We start from the raw sequence: 26,769 nt of genomic DNA, 5'->3' as shown, positions 1-26,769 counted from the left end.
CTGCCTTAAGCTCAACTCAGAGAAAACAGAGGTACTCATCCTCTGCCCCTGCAACTCTGCCTGGGACAACTCCTGGTGGCCCTCCGCCCTCGGGAACCCACCCACTCCTACAGACCACGCACGCAGCCTCTGCATCATCCTAGACTCTACCCTCTCCATGAACCGCCAGGTAAACGCCGTCACTTTCCACCTGCTTCAACTGCCTGCACATCCTCTAAGACTTTCAAATGGATTTGGCGTCATCCCTTTCTCCGTAAACAGGTGCACAAGGAATTTCAGTCTGCTTTTATGGAACTCATTTGTCGGTGGTGAGACCAGCCTCTCACTGTAGGTGGCAAGTCTTGTTCAGTGCTTCATCATGTGCTTTGCGTGTAGCACCAAAGAATAAAATATTGTCACTAGTTAAATGCATTGGATACTGGTTGAAGGACCCGGCGAATGACCACCTGGAAGATTTCAGCTGCTGAAGAGATGGGCAAGTTCAATTTCTTGTAACGGAAGAGTCCTGTGTGTGGCAAAGGTCATAATGTAGCAGCATTGTTCCAGTTTGATTTGATGATGGCCCTTGTTCAGGTAAAGCATGAAAAGATGTTTTGCTTCATTGAGCTGGGTGATCATGTCTACGATAAGTAAACCTGGGTGACGTTCACGTTCAATTGCCTTATTGGGCTGGCGCATATCAATAGAAATTCTGATATCTCCCATTCTGTCCTTCTTGGGGACCATAATGTTGGGGGGACACCGAGGGAGTGAGGCCTTTGGACGGTTCAATGTCTTGGCTAAGGAGTTTTTAAAACTTTTCTACTGCTTCTTGTAAGTGGAATGCAACTCTTCTGTGCCAGGTGAACCCACACATCAATGTGGAGGTGAACGCAAATATCTTTGTTTGCCTAGGCCACTGAAGAGAGCTGGGAATTGGAGTGATGCACCGCTCTATCTAAAAGTGGTAGTTGATGGAGATGAGACCCATGTCTGCTGCTGTGGAGAATCTGAGGAGGCAAGCCCCCAATGCTTTGCCTGTGTAGCACATGTATCTGTGCCATAATGGTGTTTGTACCATATGTTCTTCTTTCAGGGTTTAATGTAGCTCTAACTTGACCCAAAGATATTGGGTATCAGTGCTTTACATGAGCACCAGTTGCTTACACAAGGACACATTCATTTTTGTAGGCACGAGGAGATTAAGTGATTTGCCCAGAATCACAGAATGTTGAGGGTCAGTCTGAGACTCTAACCCAGTTTCCCAGATTTCAGATTGAGTGCACAAACCTTTCAGTTACATCCTCTCCCCTGATGTTGGTCTTATGGTTACATTGTATGATCTGCGGTTGTGTAACGTTTGGATGCATCCCACGTATAGACATTGATGGGTGACTGCATGAGCTTCGGGACTGGATTAGTTCAGTGAAACAGTCAAACGGCATCACATTGATGGAGTTCCCTCTGTCAATCCGTGGAATACAGTAAGGATTAAATTTCAGGTAAACAACTAGACAGTTGTGGGTGGTTGTCTGCAGTTACACCTGGTGGATAGTCTCATTCTCAGGACGTAAATGCATAAGTCCCAGACTGTTGGCAGTGGGCAAACGGAGGACTCTGTGGACTGGTGCTCGGCAATCCGGGATTGTATTTTCATATGCAATGTATTGGTTTGTCCTCAGCTCACACAGATTTTCCATCAAGTATCAGCCAGCTGCGCATGATCGTAGATGCCTGCCAGGTTTCGCCCTTTGATTACATTGACCAAACCACCTTTGTCAATAATGAAGTTCCTAGTACGACCATCCACGTGTCTGTGTAAACATCACTGGCTGGTGACATCGTGGACTGCGTGGCAGGCGAGGTGGGTAGTTGGCATCTGGATGTTGTAGAAATAGTCTGCATGTGATGTGTAGTTCTTTCGCCAGACTTGTGGTGGCATTGGTTCTTATCGCCTGTCTTAGTCTACTGTGGTTGGGAGGGGAGTGCTTTGCCTGGACATTACAGACCGATTTGAAATGATTTTCCGCCCTTGAACACTGGTCCAATGGTTGGACACTTCTCGTCTTGAGGGTATGCCGACCGCACCGTTATCACTTTTTTTTTTTTTTTTTTTTGCAGCTTCCAGGGCCTGCGTTTTGTACTTGTCTTTGACTACCGGGTGATGGCTCCTGATAGGCACCACAGTCTTTGATGGTCACACCCACTTCCATAGCAGCCTCTTTTTATTTTCAGCACTCTTCTACCAGGCTGCAGCCAGCTTCTTGTCCGTTTCAATGAGCATGCGTCTTCTGAAGGCTTCAGATTTACAGCCATAGATAATCCTGTGACGCATGGCTTCATTGGTAAATTTGTTCAAACTGCAGTGTTTGAGGAGGCCTTCCAGGCATTCTACGAAGTCCCCAATTGATTCCCCTGGTCGCTGGTAGGCTTTGTTGACTAACGTTCATAGTCCACGTTAGTGGCTGTGTGGAACTTCTTGACAAGCTAGTCTTTCAACTTTTGGTACATGTTGGCATCCTCTTTTTGGATCTTCATGAGGACTTCTTAGATGTCATCTCTCAAGGTTCTTGAGGTGTCTAATCACGGTCTCATCCGGTTCTTCCAGTGCCCCAAATAGTTGTCAAATGTTTAAATTCAGTCAGCTGACTGCACACCAATGATGTGTTTTTTCGATGTGTGCAGGTGCTGTGAGCGTGATCTGCTGCTGGGTTGCAGGGCAGGAGGTCCCTGGTGCTATACACTTGCTCTTGTGTGGTCTGATGAGCTCGCTCAGCAGCCAGAGTAAGTTGCTGGCGGAGGAGTGTGTACGGCAGCTACATGGGGCCATCGTGCAGATCAACTGCTCCGCAGGTGTTTCCTCTGCTGGTCACCATTTTCTAATCTAGCGAGTAGGAGGAAATGAGACCGTATGGATCGCCATGTTAACTTTTATATTTTCCAGGCCGGCGAGCTGATCACACGCCTGCTACATTCCACCTGACCACCTCATCTGCCCCTCCTTCCCAACTTCTGCCTCCGGCAGGCTGTGGCATCATTTCAACTGCTTCGCGGCCTTAGGGACCTAAGCCTGACTATAGTGGACTCCCTGTATAGCGCTGCCTTCAGTAAAGGGTGTTCTTGTGGGCTTTTTATGGAGTTTAGAGATGGTAGCTAGCTTTAAGATGTGTCTTACTGAGATTTTCTGTTAAATGAACTTTTTGCCAAGGGTTGGAGATATGGAACATTAAAAAGGTATTTTCATAGAAAATGTGAAGTATTTATGCTTTCATAAAGCCCATTCATTGCCCCATGCCAAGCACCGCTCTTTGCACTTCAAAGATTTGTAAAATATAGACTTATTGGAAAACCTGAGGTAGAGATTTTCTTTGAACACGCACTCCTGTAAATACCTTACCTCCTGCTTTGACTTTATGCACCGTGGGCGGGACAAGAGGGATCTGCATGGCTGTGAGCCATGAGCACCAGTGCAAACCGCCGCTCACCCCTCAGGAGCAGCAGCTAAGCCTCACCCCACGCAGTGTTAAAGGGGCAACAATGGCACAGCCAGGCACCTTAAAGGGGCAGGAGCCCATTGGGACACCACCGATCGCGGAGAGAGAGGAAGTGTTTTGCTTCAGGGGATATTGAGTGTTGCCCATGGTCAAGGAACAAATCCACTTCTTTGGGGGCTTTGCGGCACCAAACACAGCCCGCAGGATACCGCCGATTGCAGGAGGGAGATAGTTGTTTTTGAGAGCTCTTGAGAGGGGTTTTTTCAACGCGGAAGAACTAAATCCACTTCTTTGGGGCACCAAGCACAGCCCTCACAGCTGGTGGGACAAGCCCCACAGGAACAAGCAGTGAATGCGGGTGAATAGTTGCAAGGATTGAATCCACTACTTTGGGCCCTGAGCACAGCCCTCAGTCGGTGGGGCAAACACCGCAGAAAGCAAGTAGGTGGGCCCAAGCACAGAGGACTGCGTTGCCACAGCTCCCGATTCGCCATCGCATCAACCGACAACAGCCGGCCAAATCGCAGTAGGATTGCCAGTAAGCGTGGTGCAGCCGGTAGGGCGACTCTGCTTCCCGCTTGCTTCAGGGACGCGGAAGGCGATGTGGAGATGCCCCCAAAGGGGCGGAAGAGGCAAAGGGTGGGCAACGGCCCAGAGCTGGATGCGGATTTACAGGTGATGCTGGACAGAGCCAGGGAATTGGTGGCTCTAAGGGCAATCCTGGGTGGACCAACAGATCAAAGGAGCCTTTGGCAAAGGTAAGAAACCGCGATGGGCGTCGACGCTAGCACAACCCACCAGGAAATCCGGCGCAAAGGGGCATGCAGCCAGAATGGTGCCCCCCGCAAAGAACCCTGAGACAAGGGCAAAAGTCCCTGTGGCCAGTTAAGCGGCGCAGGGCGAGCGCTTGGGTGCACGAGCCAAGAAAAGGAGGGCTGCATTCCCCGAGCTGGTGTCCAGCTCCAACACCGAAGAGTGAAGCGAGGACAAGGGGTCTGTAAAAAAAATTCTAATTCACAGTGCGATAGCCTAGCTGAAATGGGCCCGGGGCAGATAGTTAACCTGGGCAGGCAACAGGGCGTGAGTATTTATCAACCCCCTTGGCAGCTAGGGCAAGGGAGGGACCAGCAAGGTTTCAAAGGGGAGGCTTGGAGCCCACCAGCTTGGATGCCATGGTGGTGGTGGCCAGGGGCAGGATCCCCTTTCGGGGTAGGTCCACCTTTGGCTGCAGGAAGCCAGGGGGGCGGCAAGGAGATAGGGCGAGAGCCAGACAGAAGGGGGGGGCCTCAAAGGGCAGCAGGCAAAGGTGAACTGAACCCCCATATGGCACAACCGGACGAGGTGGCATCACCAGAGGTGCAGCTTCTCCCTGCTAGATGTACGGCAGGCAGGCTTAGACCTGACAGTACAGGACAAGAAAGACGATAGGAGGGAGCGGCGCAAACCCAGGGTAGAGGGAACAATTGAGAATTGGTTAAAAGCACTCAGGACCCTGGCTTGTGTTTTTGTGGACAAGTTCCCCCAGAGCACGGCGGCACTAATTTTATACGAGCAGAAGGTGCACGAGGCACAGTTGAAGTATCAGGGGGAGGCATGGTTGAAATACGACGAAGATTTCAGGGAGAATATTCAAATGTGGGACTGGCAAGACATGGAGGGTTTCTCAACACACATGGTAGCTGCCAGGGAAGGCGTCCGTTCCAAAGAAAGCACTTTCTGCTCCTACGGGAGTAAGGGCAAATGTGTAGGCCAAGGGTTCAAGGGGAAGAGCCAGGGAACCACCAAATCTGGGAAACCCTGTTGGAAATTTAACAAAGATGATTGGAAATTGGGGGCAGGATGCCAGTTAAAACATGCGTGCGGGTCTTGCGGGGTGGGATCCAGCCTACAATCTGCTGCAAGCAAGGCCAGGGAGCTGGAGCAGGCAAAGATAGAACAGGTACAAAGAAGTAGCAAGCAGCCCCCACGGTCTGGGAGCTAGGGCTAAGGGCAGTGGACAGCTGCTTCCAGCCCTGATTAAAACCAGAAGGCTGGTTTATCTATTAGGTCAGTATCCGAAGACAACAGACAGTCATAATACCCTACAAAGGTCCAAGAGGGGCGCTGGAGAGCCGGAACCTGAAGTCAGTGAGGGAGAACCCAAGCATAGCACGGACAAGGTAAACCAGGAAATCCAAATGGGGCGGGTGGCCGGCCCGTTCAACTTTCCCCTGCTAGAGAACTTCATGGTCTCCCCACTAGGAGTGGTACCCAAGGAGGAAGGGAAGTTCAGGCTGATACACCATCTATCCCACCTGCAAGGGCAGTCCGTCAACGACTGGCTGGAACCGAAAGATTGCTCAGAATCCTATGTATCGGACGACGAATCAGTAGACCTGATACGGCAGGAAGGAAGGGGAGCCCTACTAGCCAGAACAGATATTGAGTCAGCTTTCCAAGTCCTGCCTGTCCACCCAAATAGCCATCACTTGCTAGGTTTTCAGCTAGACTGGAAATATTACTATGACAAATGCTTGCCAATGGAGTGCTCAATATCCAGTGCATATTTTCATATTTTGAGGCTTTTAGCAGTTTCCTAGAGTGGGAAGTAGGGAGACGGGCCCCGCGAGGGGGCCCAGTCCATTACTTAGATGATTTCCTGTTCGTCAGCAAGGCGAGCACTGGTGTTTGCGCTCTCCTCCTGCAGTGTTTCACAGCACTGGCGCAGGAATTGGGGGTGCTGCTAGCTCAAGATAGAGGGGCCCATCATGAAACTGTCCTTCCTAGGAATAGAACTAGACTCTTGCAGGCACATGCAGATTGCCAGCCAACAGGGTAACGGAGCTCAAGGAGATCATGGGCAGGGTAAGGCTCCAAAAGAAAGCCACACTAGGTGAGGTGCAACAGTTGCTGGGGGAAACTGAACTTCACCTCAAGGATGATCCCGGCGTAGTGGGCATTTGCAAGAAGGCTGGGATGGCTGACCAGAGACATGGCACAAAAACACCACAGGGTCTGTCTAACACAAGGGGTAAAAGCACATCTAGAACAGTGGGAAACCTTCCTGTCTGATTTCAGTGGCAGCCTAATGTGAGGCGAGCCATGGGTGCCAGCAAGCCAACTCGAGTTGTACACTGACGCAGCAGGGGGCCTGTGTTTCGGGGCCATCCTATGGACAGCATGGACAGCAGGGGCATGGCAAGAGGCCTGGAAACAATTGCGGGTCTCAGCAAACGTTTTGCTACTGGATCTATTTCCCATAGTAGTGGCTTTTCACATTTTGTCAGAGCGACTAGCAAACAAGCAGATAACTCTGTGGTCTGACAACCACGCAGTAGTGTAGGCAATCAATACGGGGACGGCGAAATGCGCAGCTGTAGTCGGCCTGTTACGAAGGTTGATCCAATGCCAACTGCGGGCGAATATAGCGCTTAGGGCACGACTCGTCCCAGGAGTAGACAAGTATGTTCATGGGTAGAGGTGGTTTAGAAGTGATGCTTGAACATGCACTGGCCCCAACGACACTGCACCGTTACCGTAAGTGCTTGGCGACATTTACTGCAGCTACTGGGCTAACGAACGACCAGCCGGAGGGGCAGAGCGAGGTCTTGGGTTTCATAGATTGGGTTTTTAGAGCAGGTTGGACAAAATCTTGGGCCCAGACCCACTTGAGTGCGGTGGCATACTACACAAATGGCGTTGGGGCAGGACCTCACCAGGGGTTTTCACTGCAGAATGGCATTGAAAGGGTGGGGTAGAATGCAAAAGGCAATGCAAGACACAAGAAGGCCCATTCATTTCCAAATACCGTAGCAAATGGTTGGGGCACTGGTGGAGGTATGCTCATCAGTGAGCGAGGCCATACTTTTCAGGGCAACTTGCACGCTAGCTTTCTTTTGGGCATACAGAGTGAGCAAGCTAGTGGCGCCAACCACAAGGGATGCAGGGGACTGCATGCATACACTGAACCGACGTTCTGTTCGGGGAGGGCCACATGGACTTCCTGCTGCGGAGGTAAAAGACAGACCTAGCGGGTGAAGGCAGGTGGACCAGACTACATTGCATAAGGGAAAAATCATGCTGCCCGGTATGCTTAGTACCGAAATGCATGGCATCCGTGAATGCCAGGGATGGGCCGCTATTCAGGCATTTGGAGGGAACATTCCTTAGCCATGTCCAATTTATAGCCGTATTGAGGGCTTTGGGGGCGGCAGGGCTCCAACCCAGGGCATTTGGATCCCATTCATTTAGGATCAGGGTCGCAACCACGGCAGCGGGACTGGGCATGGGTAGCAGCAAATCAAGGGGATAGGGCGTTGGGCATCTGGCGCGTTTAAACATTACATACTCCCCACCTCATGTTGAGCCTAGATTCCCCCCCCCCCCCCCCCCCCCCTAGTATAGGTTCAACCATGCTGTGCAGGACGGTGTGGTTCGTAGGGCACTCGTACATCACACGGGCACAGCAGTGGGCAGCAGCCAGACGCAAACTTGGCAGGATCTGGCTGCGGGACACAGAGGTGGTCTGGTTGGTTTGGTCCGGGATGAAATGGGACCAACTCCTACCCGCAGTACTATAAGCGCTAGGTAGAGGTGGCATACTGGACGCTGTGATAGTCCACCTGGGAGGTAACGACCTGGCCTCGCTGGGCAGGAGGGCCCTTCTAATGAAAATGCAGGTGTACTTGGCTGCATTGGCAAAACTGGAGCGCCCCACCAAAATCTTCTCGGAGATGATAGCGCGGAAGTCCTGGAGAGGGGCGTGGAGAGATCCAGACGCAAGCGAAACATCACTATGATAGATATGTAGGGGCAACGGCTGGGGATTCGCAAGACACCGCATAATAAATCTTAGGGGAATGGATATGTTCCTGCTAAACATCGTGGGAGTGTTCGAGTAAATGGGTTTATCATAGGCGATGGGAGAGCATAGCTGAGCAAGGGGGGAGCTCCTGACGATCGTGGAGACGATGGGTAGCATGGCGTAAGACACCCTAGAAGGATAGGATAGGAAAGGAAGAGAAATTGATAGATGAAGGCTCCCGCAGGGCCTTTGGGATGCCTTACAGCAGGGGTACCAATGTAGCGAAAGGTAGAACTCAGCCGCAGGCTGGATAGATGAGGTGCTCACATGGGGTCCTTGGGATGCCACACTGCAGGGACCTGGAAGAGCTGGGAATGGCCAAGATGGCAATTAAGTTAAGCAGGAATGCACCTGTGGCCCGGGCAAGTCGGAACGGACACCCTTTAAGTCGAAAGCAAGTTGAAGCCTAACCCCTTGGCAACAGTGGCTGTGGTGGAGACCCCTCTGGAAGGTGATCTGTCTGAGAGCAGAGAACGGCCAAAAATGGACTAAAGGGCCACTATGGCTAATCGTTAAGTGATGAACAAATGTTGTGTAACCATGAGGAACAAACCTAGAAAATGTTACATGTTTAATAAACTGCGACCTTTTTTGGCACCAAGCAAGTTGTCCATGTTCTGTTAACTGTCAAAGGGGCGCAGTTGGAGAATGACTAAGGGAGGGGGAGGCAACTCCCCGCCTGGGAGGGGTTAAGAGAAGACCGCAACAAGGATGACCTTTATTTTGCATGAAAAAGTGTATTATGGAGAAGCTATTGCTGACCTCTTAACTAAAGGTACAAAGTATGATTTCTTGAACAGAACCTAGCCAGAGTGTGGTGAACATAGAAAAAGCTGAGAGCCAGTCTACTGAAACATTGAGAAAAAAACACAGGGAAGATTAAAGATTCTTTTTTTTTTTGTGTGGAAAATACGGAAAATGTTTTTGAGTTATCAAAATACATATATAGAGTTAAGACCTTTACTAGCAAAGAAATCACTTGACTTAAGGTGCATAAAGAGGGTGCCAATTGGAATTATAGAATTACCCTTATAGTTGTCTGCATTGCCTGGTAAACATTTAGAAACTGATTACAAACTTGGTTCCAGAAACAAAAGGCTGATCAAAATCCTACATTTTCACGCAAAAGAACTGATTTTCAAGAGCGGGGAATGCTTTTTTTTACAGAAAATTAACTATAGTCATCAAGGACAAAACGCTGTTGAAAAGAGTGAAGCAAAATTCTCCCGGATTCTGTTCTATTACGTGGTTTGACCACCAATATTCATATCGTTCCTATTATCATTTTGGACTTCATAAGTGCTTTAATAATCCTGGACTTTTAATACTCCACTGAATAGCAACATACATGCTTTGGCATATAAAAATGTATGGTTTCATTAGGCAGTTTAGCAAATGTATCCTATCAATAGCTCTGAAGTTAAAATATAAAATGCACTTCTGCTGGCAGTCTGTGTTGATGAACGTTGTTGTACCTCATACTGTTTTTATGCATAATCCTTATTTAAAGTTACTTGTTTCAATGCATATTAGTTTATTTAGCAACGCATTTATATCAGGAATGTTGTACTTGCATATGTGATGGGGTATTTGCCAATGAAGTTTGGATTGTTTATCTGTATAGTGAATTTAAAATATTAATACATTTCAACTATATATAGATATGATTGATAAGGACTACATCTAGTGAGAACATGTCTAGCTAAGGATGTAAGAGTATAGAGATGCAGTAAAGTGGGTAGCTGCCATAATGTATGTGATCGATGTTCTTTTGGTGCAGCCTCCTAGAACGAGTGATCCGTATATGGCAGATGGTAAGGTTTTTTTTAATGGAGTGGGCTATGAAAAGCACAAAAACCAGTGGAAGAGAGTGGGTCAAAGGATGCTTTAGGTGTAATAAAAGTTATGATTAGCAAAGGAAAGGTTATGTGATTAGTATGATAGGGTGTTGACTAGATATTTGCAGTCTGATTGTTTGATCTGTACACTAGTATACTTTTTTATATAACACTAGGTTTTAGGCATTTAGACCTCCTCCTTTGTTGGGGTAAATTGAAGTGTTTGTGCCTATGGAGAATAAATAGTTTGTGTTGCGATTTAAGAAAATTAATTAGGGGAGGCAAGGAGTTAACGTGGAGACTGACGAGAAGACAGCTGTGGTAATCCAGTCAACTGAATCCAGAGTTCCTGAGCGATTTGGCAGTGTTAAACTGAATTCAGCATCAACAACGGTAGAGCCTTCCAGTTATGTACGACTTAGAACTGTATATCTTGGAGGACTGGTGTAGAACTTGGAAAGAAGAAAATCTAGATAGTATTAGCACAGAGGAGATATGAGACGCTAGAGGAGATGTTACTGAGATGCAGTTATAGACAGAAGTTGTTAAAAGACTGATAATGTCGGGCACCCATTAGGATAGGTGGGCAACTGTAAAAGTGTTTGGCGTGTCGGTAGATAATCTAAATGTGTGCTAGGACATTGAAGCCAACTAAATGAGCTAGTGATCCACCTGATAAAGTAGCTTGTGGTGATAGTTTATTTTATAAATGGCATTTCTCTTTTTTATGCACATGAACACTTTCACTCCTGTTTTGGATCTGGGCTTTTGGCGCAGTTTTTCATCGAAGACGTCATGTCCATTGTTTAGGTATGCCCAAGTGTAATGTGTGAATCATAAACACACAGCAGCGTGGCACAAAAGCATGCACAGTTCTGATGTTCTTGCACATTGTAATATCACTGCACTGATGCGTTTGAGCTTCTGTAGTCTTGCGAGCGCTGGGTGTTGCTGCATGGGCTGTTATCTTCATAGGAGCATGGGTGTGCGCTTGGTACCAGCAGCTGTGTAGTTGTAGTGGTTGAGACTTGCATCCCTTCCAGTTCCAGCTGCATGGTGTTTCATTGGCGGTGTTTCTGGATGCTTGGTTTCCCCAGAGAACTGACAGTTATGGAAAATCTGAATGTTTACTACTATGGCACATTGGCTTCATGTTAGTAGTGATAAAGAATGTTTGTTTGGCTAATCATCTTTGATGGTCTTGGAAGACAAAACTCATTTTTGGTTACGGATAATCCTTATTAGAATATCGTAGAAATCAGCTTCTAGAGGTCATGATAATGAAGTGTTACAGATGTCGTTGGTGTACTTTAAATATTTGCTTTTAATGATAGTTGATTGTTTTTCCCCCATAAAGCTTCCCATTTAAGTTTGAGTGGGCACTGGGGATTTTTGTTAAGTGTTGGTTTGGTGAATGTGCAGCAGTGGTTGGTTTTGTTTATGCAAGCCTATAATACATCTATAATATTGGTTTAGTTTAGGTATGGAGCCGTTCACTTGAATTAGTCTGGGTGTTTTAGAATCAGTTCTGTTTTATTGACTTAATAAAAAGGTCACAACATGGCCTTGCCTTCATTACAGTGGCTGGCTACAAAACAAACCAAGATCTTCTCCCTCCTCCCTCCCCTTGCCACTCCTATCCCACGCCCACCTCTGGAAAGCTCCCATCTGTATGGTGGTTAATTCACCTCTCCTGATGTATGGCGTGACCGCCTGTCTCCTGTAGTAGTCATTGAGTGCATTGCTCAACTGCTTTTCGTTCTGTGCTTAGATGTAGAACCTTAAGGTATCTGGGGCAAATCAATTCTCTAAACTCTTTGGAGAGCTGTTTCAGGCATACTTTCCAGCATTTTTCAGTTTTTCTCTTTTTGCTCGATAATCAAGGAGATTGTTTCCATACTTATGAGCTCCCAAGCCTTGTGTAGCCAAAGAGTATGATCAGGTTTTCTATCAGTCCCCCAAGTCCCCAATCTCACTTGGCCGCACACAATAGCACAGTAATTTGCTTGCCCCTAGGAGGTCAGAGGCTATGAAAGCCTTGCGTCAACCCCAAGAATGATGTAGGTGAGGAGTCTCAAGATTGTGCAGTTAAACTTTTCATCAAAGTCTGTGAAAAACACCTTCCAGTGACTGGTGAGTTTAGAGCGGTTCGAGAGCAGGTGCAGTAGTCGTCCTGAACTCCCACATCCCCACCAGCTGTTTTGGGATTTGGAGGGTTTCCATGTATGCAGTGTTTTTGTGATATAGTGCCACTAAGAAACCACTTATCAGTGTTTCTTTGATTAGCGCTGGCCGGTGAAACCTCTGCCCTTTGAAAGACTGTATTACACACCTTCGTATTTAGTGTTTAACAATATCCGGCTCTCATCTGTCACACTGTTTTATCGTATGTCTACCCCGAGTACATTGCTTGTGTATCAGAAAGAATCTTATCTCCTGACTTAGTATTCATCCATTTCTCAAAGCTATGTAGAGGTTGTCTTGCTGTTGATTTAATAGTTGGCTGTCTAATCCAGTTTTGTGACTGTTGGAAGTGAAATTGTTCCCCCTTCAATAGCCCATAGTCTGTCTGGGTTTTATAGTGTCTTGGTTTGTAGAATAGTGGAGCTTAATGTTTTCCTTCTGTTTTCCCTTGTGACCTATTGAGCTGTATGCATGAAGACTGCTGCAATTTAATTTGAAATGTTCATCTAAAATCTATTAAGCTGGTGATGCCAAATACTGCCTACATTATCATGATTTCTGCATTGATATTTATGTAGTACTTTAAAACCATGTGTGAGGTCTAAGGTACTTCCTGGATTGTATCAATGTAGGGTGTTGTCATAGTCCAGAGAAGGTCACGTAGTGCTCTGATATGGATCTGCTTCCTGAATGCCCTTTAAGTGCGTGGTGGAAATGCTTTCAACATAAATGGAAACAGTTTGGTTCTGTGCTTAATATTGAATGTAGGCACATGTTGTGTAATAAAACTTGTTACACAATGGTTGTTTAACATTCCCTCCTTAATATTGACATATTTATTTGTGACTATCTATTTGAATTTCATTTCTTTACCACAGGATGCTGCAACAGCTGATTTAAGAGTAAAGTGCTCATTCAACTTGCTAATAAGATGAGGAATGTATCGTTACAAAAATACAGTACAGTGTTTTTAGGTACTTTAATAAAATCCCAGTGTTTGATTCTATTCATGAGAACCTGATGCATGGTAGTGAAATAAATCCCTCATTTGGAAGGGAGGGAGATCTAGCCAGCTGTTTCTGCTTGACCAACTTTCCGACCACAACTAGTTTTTCAGGATGCTCACAAACTTAATGAAGACAGAAAAATGTAATATAATTGTAATGTCTTGAATCTGAAATTGAGAAGAACATTCGCTGTATCACAAAGTGTAGGGAGCTCCAGTTTTGTGGGAGTGATTAAAGTCTTGTTAAACATCCATGATAGTCTGCACCTACTTGAGAAAACCTCATCTCTGCTCACAATAGTCTTTTAGGTAGTAACTTTTTGTACTTGTAACAAACTCTGAGGAGGGTGCAGTGACACCAAATTATTTGAAATGGTGTTATCAGATGACCCCTTTGTTTAACCTGATCTAGTGCTGGATGTATCCCATATAAATAAATCATACTGAATAATGAATGCTTGCGTTTTGTCAGACTCATCATTCAATGATTCAACCAAATCCGCGGAATCTTAGTTTGAACATGCTTTTTGGTTTGGGATTCCAAAAAAGCCACTTTGGAGAAATGGTAGTGCTACTATATTGTCCTCCTAGGAAACGCTAGAGAAGGTTCTGGAAGATAAAACGTTGCTTTGCAGAAACATTTGTGCTTGCTCTAAAATATAGTAAATGCCTGAATTGAATCTAAATTTATCCCAAAAAGCACAAGCAGCAGCTTTCCAAATTGCATTGCTTTTTGGAAGCAGTCAAGCAAATTGTTTGCACACTGAATAAAGTAGGTTCAACATTTGGGAACATTTGTTGTTTAGGTTTGTTTTAATACCACAAATACATTAATGGGTACTATAAGTAGTCATACTTAAAAGATGGTAATCCAGTACCTGAGGCTTGGACAATGTTTTTAACATATTAGAGGTCCAACTTCCAAGCAATGAAGGTTAATCCTGCCTTGTTTCTTCCAGAAGGGTAATGTATGCCTTGAATCTTTTCAAGATTCTGTGATGTTTATAAGGTAACAATTAAAAGACCACAGTACCAGGATAGCTGTTGGCTGTGAGATTATTTTGAAACTGTTTGCAATACTCGGTGTGCACTGTATTCGTTTCTTTTAAGAGTCATTAAATTGTTAGCAAAAATGAAAATATCTTGGCTGGACAACTTTCTAAATTCGATGTTCGTGGAGCGGTGCACCACCAGGTCGCCTTTCCTGATAACAAAAGACTGACCAGTTCCTTTATATGAAGAATTTTTTTTTTTCTCAATGATATCAAAAAAGAAGGCTCCAGCCAATGCGTTTTGTTCAATAGGGATTGAACTTAATCAGGGCGGTTTCTTAGAATGACACACCGCAGGGCACAGATATGAGTTGTCGTAGGTGAAAGTACATAACAGTTGGTTCTAGGTGATGCGGCCTATCTTGGCCTCCCTAATAAGGGCCTGCTATATGTACCTTATTCGAGAGAATGCAGCATTAAAGACCTGGATCCATGGTAAGAGCCCCTTGCGGTGTCATTATTCTAAGAAACCGCCCTGATGAAGTTCAATCCCTATTGAACGAAACGCGTTGGCTGGAGACTACTTTTTGAAGAAATTCTTCATATAAAGGAACTGGTCAGTCTTTTGTTATCAGGAAAGGCGGCCTGGTGGTGCACCGCTCCACAAACATCCAGTATCCTATCTGCGTTGCAGTCTGCACCCAACAGCGGCAGGTGCAGGAGTCGCATGTGCACAGCTTAACTAATGCCTCTAGCTCTTACAAAAGGAACTTAGTGCCACTTGGGTCTGCTGTTGGTCTTTGCCTGTTCGTAACTTTCTAAATTGTTTCCTCTGTTGCAAATATTGAAATATATTAACTATATAAAATGAAATGTAACAAAATGAGTGCCCATAACTCAAACATTGTGTTTTGCAATAGACACAGAAGACCTACTATAGTTGGAATAACTTCCATTTAACCTTATGACTTGCAATTTGGGAACAACTTTACTCTTTCGTAAAATAGGTTTTGATGTTTTTGAAAGGATTGTGACCCATGCAATTATTGGATTCAAATGTGTACTTGAGGAATAAAGTAGTTTTTTTTTTATTGTAATGCACACGCAGTTTTAGTTTATCTAAATGTCAGTTGCATAACATTCGGGGCCTTCTCCCAACTATAGCATTCATTTGCCATTTCCAATCGTTACCACAACCGCATGAAGGCAGACATGCATGCACACTGGCACAGACAAAGAATTTCAAATTTTGCAGATTCTTCAGTTTTTTTTGCATACTATAGGACCTTTAATCAATTAGAAGTGAATCTACGATATGGCAAAAGTGCCATTAAAGATAATGAAAACCGCAACTTCTAGAATCCAATATTTTGGTAAATGATCATAAATGATCACTATTGACTGGGACAACCATTATACAACAATTTATGGGAACTTACTTATCAACAGCAATTTTCTGTTCACTCAGAGGGTTTAAAGGCGGAGTAGGCATTGCCAGATTTTTTACGTGCAACCAGATGATCAGCTCTTAGAAGTTACTGAGCTATTCAAAATTAAGACTAGGTGTTTTTTTTTTTTCTGCGCCAGGTTCTTCCCGTGCTGCAAAGCAGCTCTACTTACCTTGTGATTGCCACTTGGTGTGAGTTTGGCAGTCTCAGACTCTGTTACAAGGATAAGTGAGAATGTAGCATTACAGCAAAAACGTCCGACTTTGGAACTAGGGAGAAAGGTTCGAGTCTTGGTGTCGGCTCAACATCTGCTGCCTGCTCGCGCCTGCAGTCTTCATGACGCCAGTTCACATGAATGCGGCTGTGGTGGATTGAGCCAGCAAGCGCAGCTGAGCCAGCCCCACGACTGGTCGGCACAACCTGATGCACCTGGCAGAGATTATCACTTTTCAAAACTTTTCTCAACAGGGGAGGCAGCAGGCAACGCAACTCACTGCAGTGTGTGTTAATCAGAGTGGTCACTCACACTGTTTCTGTGAGCAGCATGATGTCAGTGCTGCTTTAGTCACCGCTACTTATAGCAGCGCTCCAATTTGACAGCTTCAGGAGGTGCTATGAATGTGTGACTTTGCATTTTAGTGTGGTAATGTGTAGTGGACCATGCTCAGTATTTGACACTCAAAGAGTGAGGCAAACATAATAAGTGTGGTCTTAAATTATATCATCCTCAGTTACAAACTTCCTTTTATAAATATTAGCCAGCACATTCCTTAAGAGGATGACAGCAGTACCGCTGTTCAAAGAGAAACGGTTCAACATATACATTTATCAGGAACATTGCACACCTTTCACAGAAAGGGCTAGTTGTAAACCATTCCGAGCCGTTAGACTGGGAGTAGTGTGTTGGGGACAGGTGGTATAGGAACAGATCAATCTGATTCTAAGGTAGGACCCGGAACATGCGCCTTTACTGTCCTCATTCATTGGAGCTTCACTGTAATTTGGGCCTTATGTATAAAAAATCTAGAATTGAGTTTTCAAATTGCGATTCTTAAATTACAATTGGGAAATTGCAATTCCTAATGTAAGACATCTTGTCTTTTAAATAGCGTTTCCTAGTGGGTCGCAAATTGACCTACATCATGAATATTAATGAGGTAGGCTGCAGATTGCGACCCATTAGGAATGATGGCCAGCACAGGGATGGTGGCCTGCTGGGGTCAGCAAACCACTGTGATTGCTTTTTATAAAGCAATCTTTTTTTTTTATGCAGCTCATTTCACTTAAAGGAAAGCCAGATGCGTTTTAAAAAATAAATTGAAAATTAATCTTCCATGGGCCACTGCCTGCTCTAAAAAAATATATATATCTTGGTTTGTATTCTCATGTGAGAAGGCATCCTTTGGGGACCCCTTCCCATTTGCAAATGGTTAGCAGTACCTTTATAGTACTTTGGGGGGGGCAAAGAAATTTGCAACTGCAATTCGGTCGCAAAACATATACCACTGCAATTCGGTAGTTGGAAGGATGCTCTAAAAGCTCCACTTCCAAATACTAAATTGGTTTGTATTCACAATTCCAATTCACAATTCTTTAAAATGTTACTGAATCAAAATTTGAAATTGATACATACCAAAATGCTTTTTTGCGTTCACGAACAGGCAGAGTCTGTGAATCGGGCTGTTTACAACTGCAAAAAATATGTACATATGGCCCTGGCCCATTCTCTACGCTCGCTCTTGAAATAGGTTGTGTTCCAGTTCTCCTTTTTCTGGTCCATCGCTTATCCACTCTCTAACCTGTACCATGCATCGTCAGGAAAAACTCATAGGTCCTGATTAACCTTTTGAGAGAAACTGGAGTATTGAAGCTCTTTACGTTCTAGTTCTTCCTTGATTGTGTCAGGGGCTCTCCTTTGGCTTGTTTTCGATCACCAGTGTGAAGGCTGCAAAGCAGAAGAGAAAAAAACACTCCCCTTCCACACCTCACTGTTGATCCTTCCACCTAGTCCAGGCCGGCTCAGCCAGAGTCTCTGAATGTCTTTTCCACTCAGCCGCTCCACTCCATGTACTAAGGGCCACCTCTTACTCATTCCAGGGCAGTGGTCTCCTGCTCCAAGCCATACTACAACAGCTACCTCATCCGGCCTGAAGGTCTGATGCGCACCCTCTTTGCCCACCCTCTCTTTGCCCACCCTCTCTTTGCCCACCCTCTCTTTGCCCACCCTCTCTTTGCCCAACCTCTTTGGTAAGGGTGGGAAAAAACATCCTCTGCATTAGTCATTCCAAGGATTTGTTACAGGACCGGCTTTAGGGCGGTGCGACCGGTGCCACCGCACCGGGAGCTGGCTTCCTGGGGGCGCCGTGTTTGAATGTTTATTATGCTTTTGAAGCACCTGCTGCAGCGTTTCTTTTCCCCGGCAATTACCAGGCCTCACATAAATGTCAAGATAACTCGTGTGATTAATTATCTTCCTGGAGAGGGATCAACATTTTGTATAGTTGAGGTTTTGACTTATGTGAAGTTAGTGCAGAGGGTTAATATGCCTGCTGCAAAGAACGTGTACCAAGTAGATTAGAGTGCGTAGGATGTAAACAGATCAGCATGTTACTGCTTTCAAAAGAAATATTTTTGTTACTTGCAATTTATAACTTAAAGTCCTAATATAGAATAGTGAGCTATTAACTTTAATCCTAGAACAGCATATACACTGCAAAGTATACATTATTAGAACATTGATTAATGTTGCAAAAAGGGTTAATTTGGCTAGAAATCGATTCTTATTATTAAAGAACTCCCAACTATGCTGTTTCTTTTTCGACTCTGAGTTTGTGCTTCTCCACAGCAAGCACTCTTAAACTATACTGCCTACTAGTATGGATGACATGTGACTCTTACACTTTTAGTCCTTTGGCTTATGTATAATTTCCTATACACTGATTTACACACGTATGATTGATTGTCTCTGTGTAATGTGTGTGATGCAAAGTGCTTGGACACCCTACACTGGTATGAGTGGCGCTATATAACCAATTCAATGCATCTGAGAGAGTGTGGTTATGGAGACTTGGTCCCTGTTAAAGGGTGCTATTGAGCGAATCCGTGGTGGAGGTGGTCATTGGGGGGGGGGGGGGGGGGGGGGGGCCAACAAACATTGTCGCACAGGGCGCCACCAGCACTGAAGCCGGCCCTGATTTGTTATGTAGGACACCTTCCAACTCTGCATAATCTTCTTCTTACCAGGTACTCTCCATATTTGCAGGCACCAGTTCTCTCACTCTAAGAATTAGCATATGTAGGTAGTAGACAAAATAGGTTTGTTGACTGGGTGCCTGCAACTTAGGCCGTTCGTTACCTTTGTTACTGCCAACCTTGGCTCCTCTGTCTAATGTTAAAGGCATATCTGCAGGCAACAAATTTGAATTGAAACAACTCCCTCCTTTAGATAGTAAATTGCTATGGATGAACATTTTGAATTTGAATGAAGTCTCTTCTACACGCCTGCCACTGTAATTTCAATACAATAATTAAAAAGGCCGGCTTTTGGAAATAGTGATAAAAGTAGGAATTAATAAATCATTGGTTTTTGTGTCGGGTCATTAGTCCATAACGATACCTTGAAATTGAAATGCTAATGAAATATTTTTTTTAATTGTAGGCTATCTGCACTATCAGTTCAAAATGTTTTTAATACAAATAAAAGCTAATGGCAACTTTTAATGTTATGAATAAGGAAATTCTAGATCCATTTAGTCTCTAGGACTAGGTGGCATTTTGTTTTAAATATATGTATGGTAGTCTGCAAGCTAAATAGTGTCTAGACAGCTAACCTTGTAAAAACCGCAACAAATGAGTGACTGCTGAACCATGTTAATAAAATCGAAGACTTGATAGCCTGTTGAAATTACTTTTTTTTTTGTAACAACCTGTGAGAGCATCCATTCTGTAAGGCAAGTAATAGATATGTCTAGAATGGCATAGTAGAGGAAAAACATAAATTGTGTATTTAATTCACTTGAGGCCGGTGAAACACGAAGACTGTCACAATAGTGCTACAAGATGTTAAGGGTATTCAACAGACCATATGCATTCCAGACTCTAGCAGTTAGGGGTACTGCAGTAATGCATAGTTTTTTCTTGTGAAAACCACTGCCACGCCTCCACTTTTTGTATCCAGTCTTGAATTTTGTTTCCATCAGGCACTGTGGCCTCCTGCTGGTGCACACCGTATCTTAAACCATGTCTGTGATGAGTACCCAGTCAATAGGCTAGATAGCTGCATAATATATAAATGTAGCATTCGCTTTGGATGACCTGAAATTTATCAGAACATTTCAATCAAATGGTACTAGTTGTCCTTTATAGGACCTACAAGTCCATTTCTACTGGGATAATTCTCCATGGCTTAAGTCTATTGTGTAAAACTGCCTTATCAAGTTGTCTTTGTGCGTGCCATTGGGTCTTCTGGAATTGAGCCTTCACAAAGAGTAGTAAAACAAATGTTTGACACAATACCCCTAAATTAAAGCTTGTTTCAGGTAAGACAGTTTCTTGAACTTCAAAAGATGAGCATGGTGAAAAAAGTGGGCATGTTTGCTATAGTTTCAGTAGGAGCAGATATCTCAGCTAACTGGCTGATCAAAGGCTCCAACAGCCCGTTGAAGTCTTGAGGTTAAGGTTAACTTTGGATGAAGTTTTGGGATCGGACATCAGTTTAATTCTCCGGATTGTAGTTCAGTTTAGCTGCTAGGTAATTCAGCAGAATGAGGCTCCAAAATGAGTCAGTCCTGAAGAATTTATAAAGAGGGCCTTCCCCCACTGTAACATAGAATCCTAACCGCATCAAACGAAGACAAAATGTAACTGCATGCATCAGGTAGGATGTAGGTTTTGAGACTGTATAAAGGCACAAAAACAATGGTGACAAATGTCTCAAATCGAACTTGACGTCTCTTAAAAAGATAAGTTGAGTCTACTGAGATCTCACATGCGTGGGGGGCATAGATGTCCTTATTATGCATCTGTCCATTTTTTTAAACTTGATGTCTCATTTGTTAGTCCTGCTTCTAGTCTATAAAAAGAAAATATAGTGGGAATTTTCTTTCTGTTCAGTCCCAGGAAAATTGACTTCGTTTATTGTTTTCCTAGCTTGCAGTAGATTGTTAGATCTGTCTTTTACAATTTAAGTATAAAGCGTCACTCCCCACAAAATGATCATTGTCAAGTCAAAGTAATCTTTATTTCAGTCATAGACCTTAAAAGAAAGTACATCATAAAAAAATATTTCATCAGAATAAAAATTCGTATTAAATACAGACATTTATCATACCATCGATTACAGAGACCAAGAATTTAAATAGTTAAAGATAAAACAGTACAAAAAGCTAAAATTAAAATTTTGTCCATATCTATTTAATACCCCCGGTGAGAGGTGCAACGAGGGAGCAGCGCCTCCGCCAAACAGCATGTAGAAAGCGAGACACCGAGAATACTATAGGTGTGGAAGTATCGGTCTTCAGTATTCTATGTGCCTCCTTACAATGGGTGGTACCCAAATTTCTACAAAGTTGTGTAAGCCAATGTTTTCTTATGGACTTATAAGTCGGGCAAAAAAACAGGATGTGGATCTCTGTCTCGTTTACATCACCACAGGTTGGAAATCGGTGATGTTGTTAGTTGACCACTTTCCCGTTAAAGCGCTTATGGGAAGAGTACCATATCTAAATTGCGTGTAGAGCTTTCTTGAGGCACATGAATCAATTTCATCAAGAAAGGGTTCTAGTTTAAATTCTTCCTTGATGTTAAGGAAATCTGTGGTCAGTGTCCCCTGCCTATTGTTGGAGAGCATTTTGGCTTTCTTATTTGACCAGAATGTTTTAACCAGGTCAGCTTTGGAGAGTTTTGCGACAGTTGTTGCTGGGTTGTACCAAAATGCAGGAATTCCCAATGTCGTAAACTCCTTTTTAATAAAAGCAAGCCAGGGTATTTTGTATGAGCCGGGAAGAGCCAACAAGGCTTTTAGATCATTCTGATAATTTATCAGCTCCGGTGTTGCCCACACCCTCTGCCAATACATTAGGGGCTTCAGGGAGAGTTCTTCCTGTATAGGTCTAACGCCCAAATCCAGTCTTAAAGTGTGGAGTGGGGTACTAGTGGGTAATGCCAGTAGGGATCTTAAGAATTGGTTTTCCTGGCTAGATATATCTCCAACTGTACAATGGCCCCATAACTCTGCCCCATAGAATATTGCGCCACGGGCTTGCATTTTGTAAATCTCAATAATGGGTGCCACAGGCTTAGAGGTGGAGGCTCTATGCATCTTGAGAACCTCACCACAAATTTGGGTGAGGCGAAGTTTAGCCTTGGAAATTTGTGGGCCCCACTCCATTTTATAGTTGAGGGTAACGCGAAGATATTCAAAGACAGTTACCCTATCCAGTATGACACCATTGAGGGAAGGGTTGGGGCACGTTGTCTTGGGCGGATTACATACCATAAATTTCGTTTTTTGTGAGTTTATCTCGAGCCACCTTATAGAGCAGAATTCAGAAAAACTGTCTAGGGCACGTTGTATCCCCATGGGAGATTTTGACACTAAAAGAGTGTCATCAGCAAACATTAGTGCTACAACCTGCTCATTATTAAGTTTTGGGGCATCGATATCTTTTACTCCCTTCAGATGGGCCACTAAGGCGTTGACGTACAGGGTAAATAAGATAGGGGCCAACACGCACCCCTGTCTAACACCTCGATTGACCGGAAATTTAGATGTTAAGTTTCCCCTTTTGCCGTACCTTACCTGGGCAAAATTGGATACATGAAGTCGCTTGATAATCGCAAGGAGACAAGTTGGCATCCCCATCTCGGCCAATACCGCCCATAATGTCTGGCGTGGAACCAAATCGAAGGCCGCTTTGAGGTCGACGAAGATCAAGTAGAGGCTACCACCCTCTACTTTCACGGTTTTCCAGTATAGGAGTTGTAGACGAAGGAGCTGGTCTACTGTGGAAGTCTTCGCCCTAAATCCTGCCTGGTAAGGAGTCAGTATTGATTGGTCATCCACCCAGGTCTGCACTCTGTCTAAAATTATACGTGCAAACAATTTCTGTCTGACATCAATCAAACTTATCGGGCGGTAATTAGTTGGAAGCAGTGGGGAGCCTTTCTTGAATACTGGGAATATTTCAGCGCCTGCCCACTGCCCAGGTATCCGGAATGGGTGCGCCATGTAATATGGCATTGTATAGGAGGCATAAATAGGGAATCCAGATCTCGGGCTGGTGCCTATACAGGTCCCTGGGGATCTTGTCCAGACCTGGTGCCTTCCCAGTTGGGAGCCTGTTTATGATCATTGTGTTTTACTCGTTAATAAAATCAGTCAATACATTAAAAGCAAGGCAGAATATTAACTAAATGTTGCTTTTGGCAGATGCTCATTTTGAAATCTAGTTTTAGTAATAACCGATTATAACTAAGGTGTTTTTTTTTAATCTGTAGAATGCTATCCTGACCCAAACTATCATATGTTGGTGTAACAGTGCAGACACATAGGTTAAATTCAGACATGGAGGTAGAACTGAAGTAAAAAGCTGTTCTTTAAAATATATAAAACCACAAATTCTCATTCTGATGAATGCTAGTAATTTAAATGAAGCTAGTCATTTGGAGAGTAAATACAATCTTAAAATTCCTCTTGGGTACAGGAATAGGTTTGTAATCTTTATTGCAGAGGCATATGCTTACATATCTATTCTGCGTGGGAAACATTGGCAGTCTATGTATTTGCATAGACATTAGTAAGCCGAAGTAAATCGCAATTACCTCTGCCAATGTGTCAAAACCAAGTATGATACATTTTCCTTTTTAAAAATACACATGCAAATTGTTTCAAATTTTGACAGTTCTTTAGAGAAGTTTGTATACATTGGTTTCCCATCAAATTGATGCAGCTTCATTTCTAACTCCTTCAAATAATTCAGCGAAGTCTGGTTTTGTGTTCCCGCCATCCGCATGTTTAAAGTGAATAAAGTTACAATCCTTGAATTGCACTGGACTTCTGGAAAATGAAATATAACCAGACTGGTGCCCAGATGCAGTGTGGTATTTATGCCTATTAATCTCTTGCTTGGTACCTGAAATGCTTACGAGGCAGCTTTGTTCCACTTCAAACCTCAGCATTATTTTTGTGTATGAAATTGTCTTTATTTAATTTACAAATTAGGGTTGGCCTCACCTAGCCCAACTATCAAGGGAAGATGGCTGCTTAATAAAACTTGCCTTTTCACCTAATATCTACCCATATTAAGACAATTGATTCAGGGGTGCAAATAAGTGATTGAGATTTCAAGACAGTGAGAATCACCTCAGCATGACTTGACTGAGGACAAACTCATATACCTCAAACGTATGCCTTCAAGGTATCCTGTACATATCCATTAGGTGCAGGAAGAAGGCATTATTTAGAAACTACCTCCTCTCACATGCCTGTTGCAAATGCCACACCCTGTGGTGTAGTTGCCTTATAGCTCCATTTCTTTTGAGATCTGAATGGTATCTTAACTGGATTATATGGGTAATCTGACCAAACACTGGATTTGTGGCCCAGCGCCCTATTTTAGGAGCGTGCCTTTTAAGTTTCATCAGCTTTACCCCTTTTGTGCTATTTTTACCCTTTTTGCAGTGCACAGCTGCTTTAACTGTTTGTGTATACGCATGTATATCTAACATATTGAACCCCTAACAAGAACTTGAACAATGAAGAACCTGTACAGTCTATAACTCTAGGCAATATATAAAGGCATTGATGTCTCATTTGAAAATGTTTTGTATATTGTTTGCACTAACTACTCTTGAGTGTCAAATCAAAGATCTTGTTCAGATCTTCCTATGCATGACATGTGATCAGTTGCACCTTATTGAAGGTCTCAAACTTGCCATTCTTGCGATTTTGACCAAGTGTTAGCAGGTCAGATTTTGTCCTAGCTAAACTTTAAACTTCTAATATCAGTAAGGTGCCTACATCAGTCAAGGACAGTATACACTATCTCCAGTCCTTAACTTTTCACCTACAAATAACTGATTCCAGTTGTTGGGATCATGGAAGCAGATGAAGAGTACAGCACCCAGACTTCATAGGGTACTGGAAGCACAGTCTGTCATGACCTGGAGGGAGTTAGTCACGCTGATCCTCATTCTTCAGAAAATACTTTCATCTGTCGAGTGGGCCTAGCTTTACCGACCAGTATGAACACTACTTCAACCACTTGTCAACCACAGGATCTATTTGCAGCCCACCCTAGCTCATACAGTGCCATGTTGAATGTCCTTGTGTGAAGGTAAGCACCACAGAATGTAGGTTAAGCTCTCCTCACTTTGGCTACTCTCTTCGTATGCCAGGCATGCGCTTAATATTGCTTTATTCTGCTGTCTTAGCAAGGGGTCAAAACATGTTTTTTTTTCCCATTCAATTATGTGGCTTTTTTATTTAAGTAATTAGATCAAGATTAAAAAAAAATCTAACTATGGTGCTTACTGTTGAGGGAGGAAACAGTGAGCACTTCTGCACCAGTTATCCAATTGAAGTCTGTGTATCAGACGAAACATGTGTCGGCTAATCGTGTGCTGGGAATTTAAATTTTTGGACTTCAATAAAGTATAAAGAAACTCTATTTGATCGGATTGGATTCTTTTGAACGGACTGGTGTTTCCTTACTGTCCTCGTTGCGCAAGAGATCCAAAACTATATCATGGAATTACTTTGACCCATGACCAATACTGGTTTTGGTTAACTAAAGTCCGGTTGAATGGTTGTGCTGCAATAGCTTTTTTCTTTTGTGTTGCATTCTGATAGAAATAGTTCAGTGTTTGGATTATTTACAGGTAGAAGAGTGTTTGCCACAAGCATAGGCACAGGAAGTGCTTGCGTTCCTGGTCATGTAACAAGGCTTCAGCAGAAAGCAGTAGGTAGGTTTGTGGGTGCTTAATGTCTCTTGTCAGTAGGTCAGGTAGTGTACCTCTCTGAACTAGGAGTCGCCAACATTTTCTGTAATAGGAGCTGCTTAAGGCCAATGAAAATCACCCTAAGCCACTAACATTAGTGTTTTAATAGTGACCACATCAGACCAGATTGGTTAAACGACTGAATATAGAGGGCAAACCTATTGTGGGGCCAAAATGTGGCAGAAATATCTAGGACCAAAACATTGATGGTAGCTTGACATAGGAGATATATATATATATATATATATATATATATATATGTGTGTGTGTGTGTGTGTGTGTGTGTGTGTATATATGTATATCCTATCTCCTATGTGTGCATGCATGGAGACAGACTGTGACTGGGTAGTTAAAGTTAGGATTGTGCTTCCATAGGAAATGCTTTTTATGTGTGCCTTTGGCTTCGTTTGACGAATCTCCATGAAACATACCAAAAAAGTGCTGCTTATTTGTGGTGATCTGTCAAGCAGGGACCGAGGAAAGGGCAGTGGGGGAGCTGTCCCAAAAGTTTTTTCCATTCATTTTTCCATAGGAACTTTAGACACCACAACCGCGCAAACCAATTTACACAGCTAGATCTTGGTCTTAAATTGTATACATCTTGCTGCGGATCCATGAAGCTGGCAGATCTCAAGCTAAGATCTGATTCGCTGTCACCACTTCAACCAGGAACTGGCAGCTTCTATGTTAAGACTCGCCCCTCCCTCCAATCCCTGGGACACAGCAGTGTCCCTGCCCGCACCGGCACGAAAATCTGTTTGCACTCCTGCAAACAGTCTGTTCTCAGCCGGTGGGAGCTTTAAGAAGGCTCCTGCCGGCTGCGAACAGACTTTTGATCGGTTTCCCTGCCCCCACTGATGCATAGCCCCCCTGTCTTAATTGATTGGGATTCTGGTGATGGGTCACCAAAACTGGTCGGAGAGGGGGCACACGCAGCCCCTCTCCCCTTTAAATACAACATGGCCCTGGGGGATAGGGTCCCCAGG

The 26,769-nt window shown here is 44.0% G+C and overlaps 1 protein-coding gene across 5 annotated transcripts in view; it reads left to right on the top strand.

Moving 5' to 3' along the window:
* The window catches only part of ITPR1 (inositol 1,4,5-trisphosphate receptor type 1), a 1,957,366-nt gene that overhangs the window by 662,142 nt on the left and 1,268,455 nt on the right, over window positions 1-26,769 (top strand). The window contains exon 16 of one of the 5 annotated variants that reach the window (XM_085624507.1): window positions 10,932-10,964. The exons of the other annotated variants lie outside the window; for them this stretch is intronic. Coding sequence (XP_085480633.1) covers window positions 10,932-10,964 — 33 coding nt within the window. The remainder of the gene's footprint in view (window positions 1-10,931; window positions 10,965-26,769) is intronic. 5 annotated transcript variants of the gene reach the window in all.

This window comes from Triturus cristatus, chromosome 9, assembly GCF_964204655.1.
Source record: "Triturus cristatus chromosome 9, aTriCri1.1, whole genome shotgun sequence".
In the NCBI taxonomy this organism is placed as follows: domain Eukaryota; kingdom Metazoa; phylum Chordata; class Amphibia; order Caudata; family Salamandridae; genus Triturus; species Triturus cristatus.
The sequence above is the reverse complement of the archived record's forward strand: the minus strand, read 5'-3'. Positions and strand labels throughout refer to the sequence as shown.